Below are 22,253 nucleotides of genomic sequence, written 5' to 3'. Positions count from 1 at the left end.
ACTGGGATAAATACGCCACTTGAGGTAAATGCGTCTTTTAAAGATTTCTTCTAAACGGAACATTTTTGAACTATTGCATCCCTCCGTGTTCGAAGTGTGGTCACTGAACTTTGAATGCATACGGCTATAATAGTTATAATATGTTGCTTTTCGAAGATATTTTCAAAAGACGCATTTATCCCGATTGACTTTATATTTATTTGGTTACTTTTTAGACGACTGGCAAAAAAATAGATCATATATTCCGTCTATAATATACGTAGATACCTACACACTTTTGTGTAAATTTGAATGTTTATTTAGTCTACTCTCCTAAGTCCTGCGGTACCAAATTTTGTAAATAATAAAAGTCACCCTTCAGTCCCAGCATTAAGTAAAGTACTATAGTAATAAACACCGATAGTACATATTTCAGTACAAAATGTTTAGATGCCCCCCGCTTTCAAATTTGAATGCTCGCTCGGAGTATTCTGACAGACCATAGAGTTGTAAATAGTCTGCTCAGGACTGACAGCAAATATTTATTATGTGCAAAAAAAATGAACAAGAGGCCTCTAGGACTATGACGTTTAAAAAAAGCTGGGACTTAGCAGGATACCGCTTAAACTGTAGCATTTTCAGGTATTTTTATATGCTAAATAAAATAAATTCGCTTAACGAAAAATGTTCTTAAAAATCAGTAATAAGTATCTTATCCTTTATTTCATAGTAAGCCCGCAATCATTACCTTTTAATCCAGCACGTTTTGAATGACGTATTTCATAGCAGATGCTACTGATACTGCGTGTCAGGAAATTTACCGAGACGAGACTTTAACATACTAATAAAAAGAGCGTGGAAATTGTATTTAGTTAATGAACTAATAATGTATAATGATTGCAACGGCACGTAGAAAAGCGGTTTATGGGAGCCTTGAATTGTATGAACAATCATAAAAACCCTTGTGTACTACAAACACAATTAAATTTATGTATGGGTATGTACTTCTAGAAACATAACTCAGTTCATTTCAATATTGTTTATTTTTTATTTTTTTTATTATTTATTGTAATGTTAATTTTGTGTTAATAATTATTCTGTATATATAGTGATAGATGTAAGCACTAACATAGCTATAAGCAGGGGGGTGTCACTGCGCAGTTTAGGTATATTTGGCCGGCGCACCGCCCGGGAAGGAGTATGGCAGTGGGCTGCCGCTCGGCTCGCACGATAGTCGTGTCACTCAATTCACTCGCGCAAAATTGTAAATACGCAATGGCTTCGAAACCTAAATCGCGTTCTAATCTGTATAAAAGATAATGTTCTGTTTACGGATGTCTGAATAAACGGAAGAACAAGGAAGCAGAAAAAACTTTTTCTTTAAATTCCGGACTATAGTGACCGACATATTTTCAAAGAAATAAGTACTTCTGTGGCATACCTACTTCCGTGAGAATCAGACATACTATCTCCGGCTAAAAATTGTATGTTTACAGAATCAACGTTTGTAATTCCTACATATTTATCTTAAAAATAATAAATCAGTAGGTATAGGTACAAAAACTTGTCAAGTGACAACCCCGTGCCGACCTCGCAGCTCGGTCATAAAACTGCGGCGCGCAAAGAAGATTCACGGTTCGTGCGCGGTTATAAGTATCAATTTTGCTTGCAGGCGGCGAGTGTAGGTATAATTTTATACCTAAATCTGGCTTTTGTGAACGAGTGAATTTTCTGTACGGTAGTACTATTAGTTATTCTGTGCTATAAGTACTTACTAACACAAGCTATATGAGTCTGTAAAGTTACTCGAAATAAAAATGATTTATTATAAATGTGTATACCTTAGGTCTGTAATTAGTTTATATAGCTCCAGTTTATAAAACAAACGAAATAGAGCAAAAACAAGTTTTGTATGAAAAACTTAAATTCGCTGTATTTTTTTAACTATAGTATCTGAAGCTACATAAACTAATTACAGACATAAATTTACCTAATCCTATTGTAAGTACAAAGTTTCAGAGCAATCTAGCTAGTCGTTTTAAAATGAGAGCGGAACTACGTTTGTATGGAGAACCGAGCTTGCCGGGGACCCTTAAGGATGACTCAAGTTAGACCGGGCCGTGTCCGGGCCGGAGCTTCCGACGCTTACTTTTCTGACAGGTGATCACGTGGTGCTTTCCATAGAAAACGAAGCGCCGGAAGCTCCGGCCCGGACACGGCCCGGCCTAACGTGAGTCATCCTTTAACGAGAATCGCGAGTTACAATTTAGGCCATACATTTCCCCATTCCACAATGTACTATTTTAAAAATGATGCAATAAATGTGCGAAGTATCATAAATTCACTTTCACGCAGTTATCTTTGATACTAGTTACTACAGATTATGCTAATTAGCAAGTTATCCTTCGTCTTATGGAAGGTAGAGGTACTTCGTCTGTCTAAATCTGTCACTCTTATCACAGGTAAAGAATTTTTATTAATTTTACCATTTACCTATGTGTTGTCATTGGGTGCCTATCTCGTTGAATAATAATTGATTGCCCTAATGTAATGTTACGCATAAAACTCTTTTCGCATAATTTTTCTCCAGAATGTATTTACGGAAATATTTTGCATAGGTTATGTAGAATAGGGTAGGTTAGGTTTGTTTTATAATTTTTTTGAAATGTTAATAGTTTCAGCACAATCACAATTATGCGAAATGAGTTTTATGCGTAACATTACATTAGGACAATCAATTATTATGCGACCCCATATAGACCCGTCATTGGGTGCCTATCTCGTCGAATAATAATTGATTGTGTAATTGGTTGTTGTAATTTTACGCATAACTCTTTTCGCATAATTTTTCTCCAGCTGAAACAGAATGTAGTATTTACGAAAATATTTTGCATAGGTTGTGTAGAATAGGGTAGGTTAGGTTTGTTTTATAATTTTTTTGAAATGTTAATAGTTTTAGCACAATCACAATTATGCGAAATGAGTTTTATGAGTAACATTGAAAATGAAATGAAAATGAAAAATGATTTATTGGGTACACAACAGGTTTTAACTAGGATCGAAACAAGAACCTTCTTTTAAGTAAAAAGATACTTGTGCCAGAAGGCTCCGCTCTTCCATTAAGTACAAGGTTTAAGTACATTACATTAGGACAATCAATTATTATGCGACCCCATATAGACCCGTCATTGGGTGCCTATCTCGTCGAATAATAATTGATTGTGTAATTGGTTGTTGTAATGTTACGCATAACTCTTTTCGCATAATTTTTCTCCAGCTGAAACAGAATGTATTTACGAAAATATTTTGCATAGGTTGTGTAGAATAGGGTAGGTTAGGTTTGTTTTATAATTTTTTTGAAATGTTAATAGTTTTAGCACAATCACAATTATGCGAAATGAGTTTTATGAGTAACATTACATTAGGACAATCAATTATTATGCGACCCCATATAGACCCGTCATTGGGTGCCTATCTCGTCGAATAATAATTGATTGTGTAATTGGTTGTTGTAATGTTACGCATAACTCTTTTCGCATAATTTTTCTCTAGCTAAAACAGAAAGTATTTACGAAAATATTTTGCATAGGTTGTGTAGAATAGGGTAGGTTAGGTTTGTTTTATAATTTTTTTGAAATGTTAATAGTTTTAGCACAATCACAATTAGGCGAAATGGGTTTTATGAGTAACATTACATTAGGATAATCAATTATTATGCGACCCCATATAGACCCGTTGTCATTTTATAAATAGAAATATTCTATGATTTTTTAAAACGCCTCGATTGTGTTCCTGATCACAGTAATAACATAGAGTAACTTATACTAGAGCGGTACTGTCATAGTAAATTTTGTAACCCCAGTAAATTCACTGCCATCTGTCGACACACTTTAAAACTAAAAATGAAGATTTATAAAAATACGATAAAATGTATTTAAATATGGATAAATGATTTTTTTTATTTGCATTAATTATTTTCATGATTTTGACCCATGTTCTTTCACTGATATGCGTTAAAATTGTTAAACAACAAACGAAACCGTCAACGCCATCTATACGACAGTAGGCCAAAGCTAGTAGCGCCCTCTGAACGAGAATCAAATTTTCTTGATTTTCGAGGCACGTTTTTTCCTTAGACTGTATCCATCTATTACGGAGTTATATCTATCTTTGGTAATAACAACTGAAGAAGAATAATAGCGATTTCGTATGGCGTTGATTTCAGTACGATGCGTTTAGTTAAATTACATGAAACATTAATTTAAAATACAAAGAATATATAATCATTTTTATAGTGCATATGGTGCTAACTACTTTACCGCCCTAGTGCGGTAACTAGCACTATACGTGCGTATGTCGAAAATTGAAAAGGCCATACAAGCGTGTACTATAAAACGTTGTACAATACACGTGCTAATTTCCTGCTTTTCGCACTTTTATCGTAATGTACTATATATGTACTAATGTACTATGTGTTTCCCTTATGTGATCTATAAAATAATAGTCATTTACCTATTATATTTAAATTATATTTAAATTTAAATTATATTTAAATTTCATACATAGCTCGATGGCCATGTTATTTTTTTAATACCTAGTAAAATCCCAGTTTTTCGCCAGAACACTTAAGAAGCCTGGGGTTAGCTTAGCAACCTAATACAAGGACCTTGATTAGCCTGGGATACGCTCAGCGACTTAATCCGAAGATTTCTTACGAAACCAACTTCCATCCGACATTCCAACCGGGTTTTGTTGCTATGAAACTAATTTTAAAAATATTTAGATCAGTACGGTTTTTACTCACTATTGTTTATAGTTTCTCTAAATATTTTAAAATATGTCTCACGATAGTTTAAGTTCGGAAACTAATTTTCGTGCGTTTTCCTTAACTACCGCTACCGGGAAATATAAAATCGTAATTTCACACCAAAATTCCGAGAATTGCAAGCCACGATGTATATCTACTTAACTTCGAGTCAAATCCAGTCGTAAGTAACCAGTCAACGGTCCGTATCAAAACGCTATAAGGTTTCAACTATCTCTTTGCTTATACGCCCTTTTTCACTACACCAAGCGAAGGTCGGTCTCCGACCGCTTGCTTCAGTGTTGCGACAGTGACCCAGTAAGCCAGCTACGCTGGTCCACGTGAATATGAACCTTATATCTATGAGTTAAGAAGCTTTGCAACTGCAGAATATTTTGAAAAGCGGTTAAATAAATAAACATGGAGTCTTCCAATTATCATAGTTATCAGTCCAGCAGGCGATAGTTTTTTTATCTGCAAACTATGCCTCATAATTTCGAAGAATAAGCTATAATTTTAAGTATCTGTCACATTTTGCAAGAAAGAACGGGAAAGAGCATGCGCGCCAAGTGCCAATTTTGATCGAATTTTGTCGATTTTTATTTATTTTAAAAACGTTACCCTACAATATCGAAATTCGAAAGCTATGAAATTACTATTTAAGTTAAGATTGTTTTTTCTTCTTTTTTTGTTTATAGTATCACATAATAAATAACCGAGTAAAGTTGTATTAAAAGTCCGAGTTACAGGTTACTTTGGGAATTAATTGTATCGAGCAAAGTGTCATATTTAGTGTATCGGAAGCTATAATATTAAAGATAATATAGTCAAGAACTACATATATTTTTTCCACGTCTACGAATATCAACGCCTCTTAGAAAAATATGATCATATAAGGAGATTTTTCGCCTTCTGGCTCAGGGAACCGCTTTAAGATATTTTATGTATTACTAGCGACCAAGGGTTACACAAAACTTTAACAAATTACACACCTTCAGGAATCACTCTATTGATGGGTGAAAACCGCATGAAAATCCGTTCAGCAGTTTTCGAGTTCGCGAGCATACATTACACACAAACACCTTTGTTTAGTTTTTACTCAATTTTGTTTTATTTTACTACTCACGAAAATAGATTAACACTAATATTTATATGTAGGAATTATTGACAGCTGCAAATAAATTAAGTAAAATACAAATTAACATCATTGGTAATCTGCCTTTGTACAAAAGACATCAACGGGTTTTAGTAAGTATTTGCTTACATATATTCTATTAGTTAGTATATGACGGTGTATTTACTTAAAAAATATCCTGCTCTCAGCAGAACAGATAAAACTGGCTTAGACAGTGACAATTATATTTTGAGAATATAAAAATCCAAAAAGCTGAATGATAAAAAGTTGAAAGTTGTTTGAAGGGGCCCACTGACTGTCAGTCCGCCGGACGATATCGGCCTGTCAGTTGTTCGGAACTGTAAAAATTTTGTTCTAACTGACAGACTGATATCGTCCGGCGGACTGATAGTCAGTGGGCCCCTTTAGAGCTACAAATCACCCAAAATCAACAAAATTAAACCGCTTTTTTTTCTGTCTACATCAAATTTGTTAACATCTGTACGCTTCTTAATTCACGTCGATGACCTTGACTTTGCGCACGCAACACGGTGCGGTTACAACACGTGGAGGCAATCATAACCGGAGAACGGACAGTAACTACATTCATTTTCCAATCATAGCAAATATAGGAAATATTATGATTTACCAGTGTATGTACATGTAGGTATGTTTGTGTTGTATGTTCCGTAGAGTCAAAACTACAATGCTTTTTTGATAAATGAGGTTAAAATCGAAACGAGTTTATGACCATTATCAAAGATAGATATAACTCCGTAATAGATGGATACAGTCTAAGGAAAAAATGTGCCTCGAAAATCATGAAAAATTGATTCTCGATCAGATGGCGCCACTAGTTTTGGCCTACACTCGTATAGAGGGCGTTGACTGTTTCGTTTGTTATTTATAATTTTATCGCATATCAGTGAAAGAACATGGGTCAAAATCATATAAAAATAATTATTTTTAGTTTTAAAGTGTGTCGACAGATGGCAGTGAATTTACTGGGGTTACAAAATTTACTATGAAAGTACCGCTCTAGTATAACGCAATAAAAATCAAGGGTAACGTCTACAAAAGGGCAGTAAGACCAGCCTTGTTGTACGGTTCGGAGTGTTGGCCGATGAGGAAGACTGACGAACAAAAAATCCACACTACGCAAATGAATATGCTGCGTTGGTCCGGAGGAGTATCCAGAATGGATAAAATAAGGAACCAGTATATCCTGGGTACTTTTAAGGTTGCAAAGGTTCAAGAAAAACTAAGAGAGAACCGCATGCGCTGGTACGGATATGTAATGAGGCGGGATGATAGCCACATGACTAAAAGAGTTCTCAAAATAGAAGAAGGAAAAAGAGGGCGAGGACGACCACCAATCACCTGGATGCAAACCCTAAAAAACGATATGAAGGAAAGCAGTACAACAGAGGAGACAACCCACGATCGTGCGATGTGGCGCAGGATTACTAGGAGGGCTGACCCCAAATAAACTGGGATAATAGCCAGGACAAAGAAGAAGAAGAAGAAGAAGTACCGCTCTAGTATAAGTTACTCTATGGTCTCAGTCAACATACAACATATTGAGTACGCGCGGGAATCTACTCGAAAAAAAAAGCTTTTCGTCAACCTTGACTTTGCGCGTAAGTTGCAACACGAAGAATGTTAAGGTCGCACGTGACCACGAGAGCCTACTGCGCATTTTGGTTCATCAAAAAGTTATGGTGGTAAATTATACAAATTGATGTATAGGAACAGTTTCAGCAAATGTTGTAGATTGTTTAAGTATCAAAATACGTTAAAATTAAGTAGATTTTCAGAGAAATTGTCACTTGTTTTGAAGTAATTTCCGGAGAAAATTGATTTCGTCTAACTTTCATTTCCACTACTTCAGAGTCATAATAATAAAAATGTAGTCTGTAAAAGGTGGAGTACAGGATATGTATAAAACAAAATTACCATTTCTAGCCGTCCAAACTTTACGTAATTTACAAATAAGACCGACAAAGTCAGTGTTTTACGCTAAACGTCCATCAGAAAAAAAATCAAAAAAATATCTGTAAAACGGCAAGACGTGCTGATAGACACTATTAACACTTGTTATTTCTATTACGTATCAAAAGGTGTACAATTTTAGCGACTAAATCTATCAATTTTACGTTTTTGCGAGTAAAATCGATAACGGGCTCTTAATTATTAACACCAAAAACGTATTTCAACAACACATACATGCCTTAAAATTATTGCGTTGCAAAATGCTAGAGGCTAGAAATCTAGTGTCGCTAATGTTATTGTCCTAGTGTCTATTGGCTGTTTCTTCATAGCGTTGTAATCCTTGTGTTCTATAGAAATGTCAGAAGTTCTTGCAGAAAGATATCAAGTATTAGATAAAATATACTTAGAGCAGTTTAACCAGATTTTATGACAATAGATATTTCAAAACAAATTAAAAGTGGAAAAAATCACTGTCTTGGATGGGACTTGAATTCGTTCGCTGCTTGAAACCCACGACCACCGGATCACTATAGCCCGATGCTCTTCCATCTAAGCTACTAAGACCCTACCCAATACAGCGAATATTTCCACCATATATAACGAAGATTATCGACAGGAGTATAGATGGAATCATATCAACTGAGCTCATGCACTTACCTGTTTACTGAAAGAGTCTCAAGAATACAATGCCATTGAGTGGTAAACCACAAATTAGGATAACTACCTCGTAGTAAAAGTAGATTATAACCGCCTTGAAATATTAGTATAGATTAACGACTCTATTTTTTTAACAATAGACTACAAAATACACTAACTTAGGCCAACATAACTTTATTTGCATTTTACAACCGTCGACACCCAAAACAAATGCACTTTGTAGAAAACCATTTTTTACAACATGTTTTTAGATCATTTTAACCCCATTTAACAAGGAATAAGGTTAAAAATTCAATATACATGCAATGCACTTCTAACTTATTTTGTAACTAGTTGGCGGCTACGAGAACAAAAGCAGATAATAGTATTGTAATAATACAATGCCATTGTTAGTACAGGTAAGTGCATTAGCTCAGTTGAAATGATTCCATCTATACCTGTATCAAAAAGCCAGAGGAGATTACGCGCTAACCCTCTTAGAGTCGAACTCGTACCAAGCTACTCTGCCTGTGTTGCTCAGTCCATAGACGTCCTCAATAAACTACAATTTCTTGTTACACTGTACCCACATAACACCTATTTTCTTTCATCGACACCATCACAATTCAGTTTTTTCTCCATTTCAATAAACTTGGCGTTAAGGGCTTGCACACTCACTCGGTCTGTCGCAAGACTGATGCAAGCCGGGCGGCCTTGCAGTAACGACCAGAACTGTACTGGAATGCGTATATATTGTGAGATGCATTAATTTATCAATGAAACTTAGAATGAGTGAAAGAAGGCTAACAAAGAGAGTGTATAAGGGAGAGGTAGAAACGGGAGTTGGAAGGGACAGACCTCGGCGGACTTTCTTTGATCAGATCGGGGAAATCCTGAAGAAAGGCCAGGTCAAGAGCACCCTAAACCGGCGAGCGTGTATGGGGAATGTTATAAAAGTGAAGGAAGCGAAAGAGCTATGTCAGGATCGTAGCAAGTGGAAATCCGTGGTCTCTGCCTACCCCTCCGGGAAATAGGCGTAAGATGAATGTATGTATGTATGTATGAAACTTAGAAAATGAAAGAAAAACTTAGCGATAAAGTTAACCTGTAACTGTCAAGCGGCAGTGTGGAAACGCCGCCAAAAACGTGAACTTTTCATTAAAATACGTATAATTAGCCCTACCGCAATTTATCGTTGCAGACTCGGTAAAGAATTAGTTTTGAGCTAATATGGCGTTTTGCTTTTTGTTTTTGTCAATTGAAAATATACCTACCGTAAAGTGAAAAAGCCGGCCAAGTGCGAGTCGGACTCGCGCACGAAGGGTTCCATACCATTACGCAAAAAAACGGCAAAAAAATCACGTTTGTTGTATGGGAGCCTCAGTATATTTATTATATTCTGTTTATAGTATTTGTTGTTATAGCGGCAACAGAAATACATCATCTGTGAACATTTCAACTGTCTAGCGATCACGGTTCATGAGCTACAGCCTGGTGACAGACAGATAGACAGACAGACAAACCAGAAATCCCGTTTTTACCCTTTGGGTACGGAACACTAAAAAACAAAAATACCTCTCATTTTATTAACATTAGAAAAAAAGGTTAACAATCTTGACGTGTCTTTTATTGAAAAACGCTTTAAAAAAAATAGTAACTTATTTGTGAAAGTAAAATAATGTAAATGATCATATATATGCTATATAATTGTTACATATTTAATATTGTCTTCGGTTACCGCGATAGTTACTCATGAAATAAAACTATGAAAACGGATTATATCGCGTATATTGAATTTATAATACATCCCGACGTTTCGAACCCTTTACAGCGTTCGTGGTCAACGGGTGACTGAGGAAAAATTACAAAGTGCAAAAATACCCACATACTAAAATAATGAACAATCATAGACTATAAACTTTAAGGCTGGTTGTACATGCAAAATCGGTTCATAAGGCTAGTTATACATTACAATTATTTTCAAGTAAATATATATATATATATAGGTATATATACGCGATAAAAACTACGCCGGCTCCAACCCTACATCACGGACCCGAGAAGATTTAATTCCCTCCTAAATTGTAGGAGGGTATCCCAATATGGGACCGGCAACAAATACATATTTGTTGTAACTTATTTTTCAAAAGCTTTCTTCAATAAAAAAGACACTTCAAGATTGCTTACTATTTTTGTAATGCTAAAAAAAACAATGTATAGCTCATCACTTTTCAATGGTGAATATCATATAATGACGAAGACGATAAGTAAATTTGACCTACGCTGCACATTATATGATTGCACCACGTCTTCAGTCTGCTGTATTTTTCCGTAAAAGGCACCCGTCATACACCTTAACCTTAAGCCAACGAGATAGCCGACATCAGCAAAATAAACATCCTTCAGGATGAGGAAATTAGTCGTCAATTTCAAGTCAGTTATTTTTTTACAGCAAATATGCAGCTTTTCTGCTTTAACCCTAAACCAATATCATTATGCCATTATTATTTACCGTATTATATTATGTAGAAATTACGGCTTGTTATCCAAATATTAGTTATGAAATAAAACTATGAAAACGGATTATATCGCGTATATTGAATTTATAATACATCCCAACGTTTCTAACCCTTTACAGCGTTCGTGGTCAACGGGTGACTGAGGAAAAATTACAAAGTGCAAAAATACCCACATACTAAAATAATGAACAATCATAGACTACAAACTTTAAGGCTGGTTGTACATGCAAAATCGGTTCATAAGGTTAGTCATAGGCGATATAATCCGTTCTCATAGTTTTATTTCATGAGTAACTATCGCGGTAACCGAAGACGATATCAAATATTAGTTTTTAATAAATATTTTGCCGCCATCGTTTTTGTTCCAATTAACTCAATTGATTAATCTCAGATTATTTACATTTGTTAATTGAAAATAAAAAATATTTATTGCAGTAGGTAGTAAATGCAAAATGCATGCATGCCTGACCAGTAATAGATCATTGTCAAGAGGGCGCTGTTTATTCTCAATGTATGGGGTGACAGTTCAGTATAGTATGAAAAAATTAGTTCCAGTGAAATTCCGCCACATGGCGCGTGATCATATATTCCTGGTCAGGCTTTACATAATAACTAAGAGGATATAACCAAACGGAGTAGCCATTACAGGCGTTCCCCTCTGTCGAAAATAGTCGGCCAATCGTCATACACAATGTATGGACACGTTTATCTGACATGGCTATTTTAACGTTACGCATACATTTGACGTTCCCCTCCCCGCAAAAATCGGCAGACTTTTTTGTACAGAAAATTACAGACGTGGCGTCTCCGTTTGGTTATATGATATATCCTCTTAGCATAATAAGGTAATAGGTTGGGAAGTCATGTGACGAGAAAGGTATTAAGAATGAATGTGGAGGGAAGTACGAGGAGAGGAAAACCGAGGAAAAGGTGGATGGACTGTGTGAAAGATGATATGAAACTAACGCAAGTGAATGATGAGATGACGGGTGACAGAGATGTATGGAAGGAAAAGATGCTGCGCCGACCCCAAGTAAATGGGACAAGGGCAAGCGAATGATGAGGTTGGGACTTCCTAGTTTTAGTTAATATGAAACTGTATCAGGAAGCCCCGTCCGTAACAACATTTAACATTACAATACTTGAACAAGTTTGGGAACAAATCAAATTATTTTATTAAATATTTTGATTTGTTCAAAGACGCCTAGTCTTACTAAGATGGCATATAGTCGAGAAATTGGGGGTACCGCCGTGGCGAGGTGGCCTAGGGGTTCATGGCGTTAGCCGCGATAGCTAAAGACGCCGGTTCGAATCCGGCCTTCACCACTGGAGGGCTTCGTCACTTTTTCTTTAATATATGGGGCATTTTTTATGAAAAGGGACCTTATTGTCGATGGCGCTTACGCCGCATAACGCCGCGCGGCATTGTATTTATATCGGAGCATCGTTAATAATAATAATAATGGCGTAAGCGCCATCGACAATAAAAGGTCCCTTTTTATAGAAAATACCACATGACATCTATTACAATTTTTAATTACAATACTTTTTTGGCATAGGTTGAACTGTAAACTCATAAATATGAAAGTAGTTAAGACACGCAATAATCTACCGAGAATAAATTAATCTTTATAAGCATAACCTAGTTTAGTATTTGACAGTTTACCAAACTGATGACACGTGCGAAAGCCGCGGTGTTACGTCAACTGTCAATATTGACAGAGTTACGCGGTTGACATAGGTAGCTGATTGCATTATTTTCACATTGACAAATAACTTTGGGCCAATTTGGGCTATTTGTTTACCTTATACACCGTGAAGCGAATCTCGATAACACAACTTATTTTAAGCTTTATTTCAAAAGATATTGCACGTTAGAAAAATTATGTTATATCAATATAAGTTTAGTTTATAGTTATTTTATTGAATTTTGTATAATTGAGAAATATAGAACCAATTTATTAACGCATAAAAATCTTTTTCAGCACACCAGCTGGTAAAGGCTCTCTTGATTGTTTAAAAACTGATGAAAAAGTTGTATTTTATCCACATTTGGGGCAAAGTAATCAAATGCAAATATTTAGTTGTTTCATTATGTTGGCTAGTTAGAATTGACTTAAATAATGATTTTGAATTTATTTAGTAACATTCATTTTGAATCGATTAGCTTTGATTTTGTTTGATATTTTACAGTTAGTATTATCCTTGTGTTGGTGTGGTGAAAAATGTTGTGTTTCTCTCGGTGGCAAAATTTGTTTAACCTTCTTGCCTTAAAACCCTCGCAACGCTCAAGATTCCACTTTTCGAAACACACGCTACGCTTGTGTTTAAATTTTGGAATTTTTCGCTAGCTCGTACGACAGGTTAAACAACAACTTTGCCCCCTTGTAAAACAAATAACCATTTCATTAATAAAAAAGAGAAGACACATTAACTAACTCCTATTTGAATGATTTATCCATTTTAAATAAAAAATCTTTTAATGTAGAGAAGTTCTAAGGTCAAAAATTCAACGCCTTTCAAGAGGTCGCAGGTTCGAGGTCTTGCCGGAGTAGGTGTATTTCCATTATTCCTTTAATATAAATATTTGTGTCGTTCTCAAGTAAAAGGTACCACATTGTCGCTTGCCATAAGGACGCAGCGCTCTGACAGGTTATTCGTATAAATACAAACAAGTTTCGCCCTTCTCGTAAGCGACAAAGTGGTACGTCACATTTGTAGTACCTATGCCTCAAAGACGTTTCTGCTTGAATAAAAATTAACGCCTAAAGTCACACTAAGGTAGGTAATGAAAATTGTGACATCCGATTGATTAAGACGGTTACGGTTTATTACCTAATCATGGCTCACTAACTACAAAAAAGTCCAACAAGCAATTTCGTATTTAGTAATATTTAGTCAGAACCTTTGAGATCAATAATAATAATAATAATAATAATATTCTTTATTGTGCACAATGAAACATGATTAAATACAGCAAATTAACATAAAAAACTAAGCAGCAACAGGCGGTCTTATCGCTTAAAAGCGATCTCTTCCAGACAACCAATCAATGTACAATGTGATAATGTAATAAGGGTCTGCCTGAAAACCAGCGTTGTAGTAAATACACTGCAACTACTGAGGCAAGCGTGGAAATATAAATATTTATTTAAGGAAACAAATAGTGTCCGGAGAAAATATCAGCTTGTTATCCCCCCTTCCAGAACAAAAATGCTATCCAATAGCCCACAATATACAGCAATCCGGGTATACAATAAACTGCCAAACAAAATCAAGTCGCACAATAATTATAAATTATTTTATAAGGCAATCAAAGAATTTTTGTTACACAAATGCTATTATTCTTTAAATGATTTCTTAAATGATAATTTGGAATAAATTGAATTTCATAATAATAATGTAAAAATTTGTAATTGTAAAAATATTAATATTGGGATAATTTTATGATAAATTATAATTTAATATAATTTAAGCTGGTGAATAATGTATAGCTGTTAAAATATAATTTAGACTAAGTATTATTTAAGTAACTATGTTGCTATGCCCTAACGGGTGCATGTTGTAACCTAAGATATAAATAAGACCTAATGTAAACACATGTATGCAATAAATGATATGACTATGACTATGACTATGACAAGCTCCTATTTAACACTCATGAATATTTTTCCCTCAGATGTGCAACTCGATTTCTCTGTCTAAATTCATGTAAAAATGTGTTACTTGAATAGAAATGTTCTATGTCTATGTCAATGATTATCCCACATTTTCATGTAAAATGTTGCCAAGCAAGACGAAACCATAACTTCTAACTCTACAAGCCCTAACTTCACAACCTTAGTCAAAATATGTGGCTTGGCCGTTTATCTTGTATATGTGGTTTGTTGCGGCTCCTACCAATGGAGGGGAAGTGGGGAACATACACCGCTAAACCAGTTGGCCCATCTACCGCTCCCCCCGCCGCATATAGACGCCGTGCGAGCCACTTGGCTCTGAGATACACGCTCGTGTGCGCGTCATACACTCAATATATTTTCTCATACATACAATTATCTTTAAGTACCTTTTGTGGAACCAGAATTAGAAGCTGTTTTTAAGTATCTGCGATTTTTATTTAATACTCAAGACTCCAAGCTTGAACATGGTGACCCCGACGTGATTAATACGCAACGATAGCTTCTGCCCGAGTCGAACGGAATTGCTACGTGTGAAGAGAACAAAGGTCACGACAGCTACAACGTGGCAGAAATTGGTTATACCGGCGTCAACGCAGTGTTCTGGATTTACGACGCCTATTGGATTGTACCAGCTGTAGCTATCTACGACGCCAGTTGAACTGTACAAGGATATATTTGGAGATTTACGACGCCATTTTGGAAGCTGCAGACACCCTTACTTCAAGCCCGCCGGTCACAACTACGCCGCAGCCAAGGTTTAGCAAGGGAAGTGCACCATTCCTTCATATTTCCTATTTTTCTGCTCGTACTTTCCTCCACCTACTTGACTATTTAGCTTTGCCCTTCTTCACCCTTTGCCGTGCTTAAATTAATTGTATGCCATTTTATTGCACTAGTGACGTAAACATTTTTAGCACGTATCCTCATTTATTAGCTAGTGCCATTGAAATAATCTGGTCGCTGCTTTAAAGCCAAATCAAAAACCTATAGCCTTTTACGGCAATTTAAGCATTTAAAACTATTTAAGAACAGAAACGCTTATTTGAGTGACATTCTTATTAGTTAATTTCATCAACTTAATTTTAAACATTCCACTATTTTATAAAGCATACCTACCTACTTTGTGCTAAATAGATTACTGTCTAGCGATTTTACTAATTACGCGCAGTTAAAAATCTTAACGCAAAAAAAATCCATTGCATTCCATAGTAACACAAGTGTTCGTGTTACAGATAAGAGCCGGTCGCATCGCTCCCGGCAACAGCTGATACCTACTCAGCTGCAGCTGCGGTGCGCCCTTTTTCTGCTGACTCCTGCATTCCAAATGCACTGTTGTCAACCGAGTCAACCACTGTGACTGTGAACATAGGCCGAAAAATTTACGTATTTATTCCAATATTTTTTATTTTCGATTGTCATTTCCTCATTCGCTGTTTTTAATTGAAATCAGATCTTTATCGTAAAATGGCTACGTTGATTCCCACTAGAACGTCCATTAAGGGACGTATTACTAAATTTAAAAATTACATTGCCGAATTGAATGATCAGGAAAATATTTCCTCAAAAGATGTAGACGAACTTTCGTTGAAGTTGGATCGTTTTCGCAATATGTTCACACAATTCGATCAGGTGCAGACTCAAATAGAAATTGCGACTACATCAGAAATGCAGACCGAGATTGACATAAGAGAAGAGATGGAAAATGATTTTATTTCTCTTATTGCCACGGCTCAGAAGATTATTGATAAGATGGCCGAGAGATCTGATTTCGCCAGCGTAAAGTCTGAAGTTCGAAGTAACTGTGGTCATGACAATACATGCAACGGTTTAAATTTTCGTTTACCTGTGATAAAAATCGCTAGTTTCGATGGTTCGTATTTTAAGTGGCTTGAATTCAGAGACACATTTGATTCACTCATTCACAGTTCCGACAACATCAGGCCGATTCACAAATTTCACTATTTGAACTCTTATTTGGACGGTGAAGCGGCTCAGGTGATTAGTAACTTAGAAGTGTCGGACGGTAATTACGCTGAAGCCTGGCGTCTCCTCTGCGAGAGATATGACAACAAAAAACAGCTGATTAGCAACCATTTGAACTCATTGTTTAACTTACAACCGATTGGTCGCGAATCGGCAAAGTCCCTGCGTTATTTAGTGGATCATGTGTCCAAAAACCTACGGGCTTTAAATACGTTGGGCCAGCCCACGGATAAGTGGGACACGCTTCTTATACATATGGTCGCAAGTAAACTTGATAGTAATACTAGTTTAAAATGGGAGGAATTTAAAAGTAATTCATTTTCAAATGACGATATGCCGTCATTGGCCGATTTTAATCGCTTTTTAAAGGGACGTGCTGACGTTTTGGAATCGGTTCAGCGTAATAAATTTGATAAGCCTATCACTAATAATAATAATAAACGCGAACCTATTGCCTCGCCTCATAATAAACGCGAGAAGTCTAGCACCAAATGTTTTGCGGTTTCAGCCACTCCTGCTACTTCGGCCTCGGCCTCTTCGCCTGCCTGTGTGTTTTGCAGCGGCGAGCATCGGATTTACGATTGCTCGTCATTCCTGTCCCTGCCAGTTGAAGACCGGATCTCCGGAGCGTCAAGGTTACGCCTTTGTCTCAACTGTTTGCGGAAGGGCCACACTTCTCATCGCTGCCGAGTAGCTCCGTGTCACACTTGTAAGAAGCGCCATAATACTTTGTTGCATAGGGAAACTCCTCAGGTTGCCGCTGCGCCCGTGGATGCGCCTCCGCCGCGTTCGGAGCCCGAGCTCGGACTGTCGTCCAATATGACCGTGTCATGCTCAAATCAAATACTCTTACCTACCGCGTATATTGACATATATAGCCCGGCTACTAATGATTATGTAACGGCGCGCGCGTTTTTAGATTGCGGTAGCATGACTTCTATCGTAACAAGCAGTTATAAACAAAAATTGCAACCCGCACCGCTGCCCAGTAATTCAAAACTTTTCGGATTATCTGACGTTCCTATATCCAGTAATCCTGAGCGCTGCTTTGTGCAAATTCGGTCTAAACATGATAAAAATAATAAATTCGATATCTCATGTTTAGCGCTGCCTGTAATTAACAGCAATTTGCCACTACAGCCTATCGATGTGTCGAACGTTAAGTGGCCACGTAATAAAAAACTCGCCGATCCTCATTTCAATCAGCCCGGACCTGTAGATATTTTACTTGGCGGTGACGTCTTTTGGACTTTGGTTGGAGGCGAGCAAATTGATTTAGGGCACGATACGCTTGTTTTGCGCAAATCAAAACTAGGTTGGTTAGTGGTCAGTAAATACAATGCATTTTCAATGTATGACGATAAGTCGTTCAATTCTTTTTTACAATGTAATCACTTGTACACAAGTGATAAGCTGGACGACTCTCTTACTAAATTCTGGCAGCTAGAGCAAGTGCCCCAGCCTAGTCAACCGTTTACCGATTTAGAGGCGGAATGTGAGCATCATTTTGTCACTCACACTTATCGTGACGATAACGGTAGGTTTCACGTGCGTTTGCCATTAGTTACGGAACCCGATTGTTTAGGTAACTCGTATCGCTTTGCTAAAAAACGGTTCTTTGCATTAGAGAAACGATTTAAACGCAACCCTGATTTGAAAACGGCTTACGAGCAATTTATAAATGAATATGCCGAATTAGGCCACCTCTCTGTGTCCGATTCTGACATTCCGGACCCTTCTTTCTTTGTGCCACATCATTCTGTGCAAAAGCCCTCCAGCGAATCTACGAAGTTAAGGGTCGTGTTCCATGGAAGTGCCCCCACCACGTCTGGCTATTCTATAAACGACCTGCAGATGGTTGGGCCGACGATTCAAGATTCGTTATTTAATATTCTCCTGAGGTTTCGTACTTACAAATATGTTTTGACTGGGGATGTCGCTAAGATGTATCGGCAGGTCCTAGTTCAGGAGTGTGACCGCGATTTACAATTAATCCTTTGGCGCTCCAATGAGAACGAACCTTTAAAAACTTTAAGACTTAACACGGTCACTTACGGATTTTCAAGTGCTAGTTTTTTGAGCACACGCTGTTTGTGGCAGTTGGGCGAGGAATGTGCAGATGAAAAAATTAAGACTATCATTCAAAACGATTTTTTAGTGGATGATTTATTAACAGGGTCAGACACAGAGGAGGAATTACGTTTCATTAAAGATTCGGTTGAGCGTGCGCTAGCAGCTGGTTGTTTTCCCCTGCGCAAATATCGCTCAAATTTATCGTCAATTTTGCATGACTCACAAAGCGCTAGTGAAGATAAAGGTAGCTTGATCATTAGCTCGTCGTCGCATACGCTAGGAGTGGGCTGGGACTCTGAGGCAGATGTCATTCATTTTCCCACACAATATTCTGCCAAGGACGGCCACCCTACGAAACGTTCAATTTTATCGGACTCGTGTAAAATATTTGATCCTTTAGGCCTCCTGTGTTTGCTGACGATTATACCTAAAGTTTTAATTCAAAAATTATGGATCGAAAAAATTGTCTGGGATGCTCCCGTGCCGAGTTATATAAACGAGTCTTGGCAGGACTTTGTTAACGGGTTAACGTCTTTAACTTCGCTCCAAATACCTCGTCATGTTCTTTGCGACTCGCCGACGCATATCGAGATGCATGTATTTTGTGACGCAAGCTCAGTTGCATACGCGGCCTGTATTTATTTAAAGTCCACGAACGAGAAGGGCGATATTGTAGTCAGGTTGCTGTGCGCAAAGGCCAAGGTCACTCCGGTCCAGGCTACGACTACTCCTCGTTTGGAATTATGTGCTTGCCTTCTAGGCGCGCAGCTCGCGTCAGCTGTTTCTAGGACGTTGCGTTGCCAGATTGCGCAGAAATTTTATTGGACTGACTCGTCAATTGTAATCGCATGGCTTAAAACGAATCAAACAAAATTACAAACGTTTGTTGCCAATCGCGTGTCTCACATTTTAGAACTCACCGATGGCAGTGAGTTTCGTCACGTTCCAACCGCTTTAAATCCGGCTGACTACCCATCTAGAGGGGTCGAAGCGCGTCGCTTGCCTGATTTGCACATGTGGTGGACCGGGCCATCTTTTTTGTACGAGCCACAGAATAACTGGCCTCAGTTTTCCTCAAACTCGGAGCTCGATTTGCCCGAGCTAAAGGTTAACGTCGCGATTACTAACGATTCGCAAAAAACTGATGTTATCGATTTCGATCGATATTCGAAACTTAAACATTTACAACGTGCGGTAGCTTATATGCTTAGGTTTGCGCATAATTGCCGTTGTTCATCCAACAAAACTGCGGGTGTGCTACAACCTGAGGAGCTCGAGGTCTCTTTTAAAAAATTGGTCGCTTTGTCCCAGCAGGCTAGTTTCGCCCTTGAATTGAAATTGTTGCGTGACAGGCAACCTCTAGGCCCTAAAAACCCTATTTTATCGTTGAATCCATTTTACGATGAAGACGACAAGCTTCTCAGAGTTGGTGGACGTTTGTCCTCCTCATTTTATCCATTTGACAAACGCCACCCAATGCTTTTACATGCCAAGCATAGATTGACTAGACTGCTGTTTCAACAGGAACATATCCGTCTCCTGCACGCTCCTCCTCAGCTGCTTCTGGCTGCCATTCGCGAGTCGATATGGGCCGTATCGGGGCGCACACTTGCGCGTACCGTATCGCAACAGTGCGTTACCTGTCGCCGCGCAGCTGGCAACACTTCTGCTCCTTTGATGGGCGCTCTGCCCTCTCAGCGAGTAACGCCTGATTTTCCTTTCATTAGTGTCGGCGTAGACTTCGCTGGGCCTTTTATGATTACTGACAGGCATGGCAGAGGCTGCAAAATAACCAAATGCTACTTAGCAATATTTGTTTGTCTCCGATACAAGTGTTTGCATCTGGAGGCAGTAAGCACGCTGTCGACAGATTCATTTATTCTTACGCTGCGACGCTTTATCTCTCGCAGAGGGCGACCTCGCGAGATTTTTTGCGACAATGGACGCAATTTTGTAGGAGCGGCCAAGGAAATTAGCGATTATCTTACTTCAAACTCAGACACGGTTTGCAATTTTGCAGCAAATGAGGGAATACAATTTAAATTCCAGCCGGCATATGCTCCTCACTTTGGTGGTTTGTGGGAAGCAGGAGTCAAATCGGCCAAATTTCACCTCAATCGTATATTAGGTAACGCTCATTTAACATATGAAGAATTGGCAAGTCTCTTTAGTTATGTGGAATCTATCCTTAACAGTCGTCCTTTATGTCCTTTATCGTCCTCACCAAACGATTTCCAACCCTTAACCCCAGGTCACTTCATCATCGGCCGCGCGCTCACTTCGTTGCCGTCGCCCCACCTCGCGGATATAAACCCAAACCGTTTAGATAGGTTTCAGAGGCTCGAGGCATTAAGACAGCACTTCTGGCGACGCTGGCAAATGGAATATGTCTGCGAGCTCCAGCAACGGACTAAATGGCGTGTTCCAGGACGAGCTCTTCAACTGGGTGACCTGGTCCTAATCAAGGAAGAGAATACTCCCCCAATGCACTGGCGGCTCGGACGAATCGCCAAATTGTTTCCTGGCGCTGACGGGATTTCGCGAGTAGCCGAAGTTGCTACTGGAACGGGCACCTACAAACGAGGTGTGAAATACCTCTGCCCTCTGCTGGACGAGACCCATGAAGCCTTGAAGGCTGACGCCTCCAAGGGCCCCCAGGATGTTGCGGCTCCTACCAATGGAGGGGAAGTGGGGAACATACACCGCTAAACCAGTTGGCCCATCTACCGCTCCCCCCGCCGCATATAGACGCCGTGCGAGCCACTTGGCTCTGAGATACACGCTCGTGTGCGCGTCATACACTCAATATATTTTCTCATACATACAATTATCTTTAAGTACCTTTTGTGGAACCAGAATTAGAAGCTGTTTTTAAGTATCTGCGATTTTTATTTAATACTCAAGACTCCAAGCTTGAAGGTTAGTTAAAACGAGACACCAACCTGCATATTGTTAAGTTAATAAGTTACTGAATACACCATTTTTATAAAAAAAAACTATAGTACCTATAAGAGCTATGTCATTGAATTTTTTTATGTTTAATAAGTCCACTAATGGCATCATATCCCGAGAATTTTATTTATCTGGCATAATCCAAAACCAAGTTATGAGGTTTCAAAAAAACGACGAAGCGCTTTGAGAAAAGTTAGGTAGTGCCCTTGCGCTTCGTTTTGCTCGTCTTGGCAGATTGAGATAATCGATTCGACTTTACATCCAAGGAGATTTTTTGATATAGGCTTAATTTTTAACCGACAATTCAAAAGAGGAGCAGAAAACACCTTAATAAGTCAGGTAGGATGAACTAATCAAATATTAAATACACTGCCAAGTGTAGCTTTTATTCCTTAGAAAACCTATCATTTTACATAGCTACTGCAGCTAACTACTTGGCAAACAGTTTCGCACAGTTACACTATTAGCACCAGTTGCAATAACCACATTTGACAGACTGATCAACATCACCCAGCGCATCA

The 22,253-nt window shown here is 38.0% G+C and overlaps 2 protein-coding genes across 2 annotated transcripts; both read left to right on the top strand.

The window, feature by feature from the left end:
* Window positions 1–16,045: 16,045 nt before the first annotated feature.
* On the top strand, window positions 16,046–20,396 carry LOC134753633 (uncharacterized). Its single transcript, XM_063689568.1, has 2 exons — window positions 16,046–17,416; window positions 20,305–20,396. Coding segments are annotated over exons 1-2 (1,230 nt in total). The 5' UTR covers window positions 16,046–16,188; the 3' UTR covers window positions 20,307–20,396.
* Window positions 20,397–20,444: 48 nt separating this feature from the next.
* On the top strand, window positions 20,445–21,549 carry LOC134753634 (uncharacterized). Its single transcript, XM_063689569.1, has one exon. The coding sequence runs from the start codon at window positions 20,458–20,460 to the stop codon at window positions 21,487–21,489; it is 1,032 nt and encodes a 343-aa protein (XP_063545639.1). The 5' UTR covers window positions 20,445–20,457; the 3' UTR covers window positions 21,490–21,549.
* Window positions 21,550–22,253: the final 704 nt, after the last annotated feature.

Source organism: Cydia strobilella, chromosome 27 (genome assembly GCF_947568885.1).
Source record: "Cydia strobilella chromosome 27, ilCydStro3.1, whole genome shotgun sequence".
Classification (NCBI taxonomy): domain Eukaryota; kingdom Metazoa; phylum Arthropoda; class Insecta; order Lepidoptera; family Tortricidae; genus Cydia; species Cydia strobilella.
Note: the sequence above shows the minus strand (reverse complement) of the source record. Positions and strands in the feature narration are given on the sequence as shown.

Excerpts from the sequence above, each read along its gene's own strand:
- LOC134753633 (XM_063689568.1), top strand. The coding sequence starts at position 16,189 with ATGGCTACGTTGATTCCCACTAGAACGTCCATTAAGGGACGTATTACT.
- LOC134753634 (XM_063689569.1), top strand. The coding sequence starts at position 20,458 with ATGGGCGCTCTGCCCTCTCAGCGAGTAACGCCTGATTTTCCTTTCATT.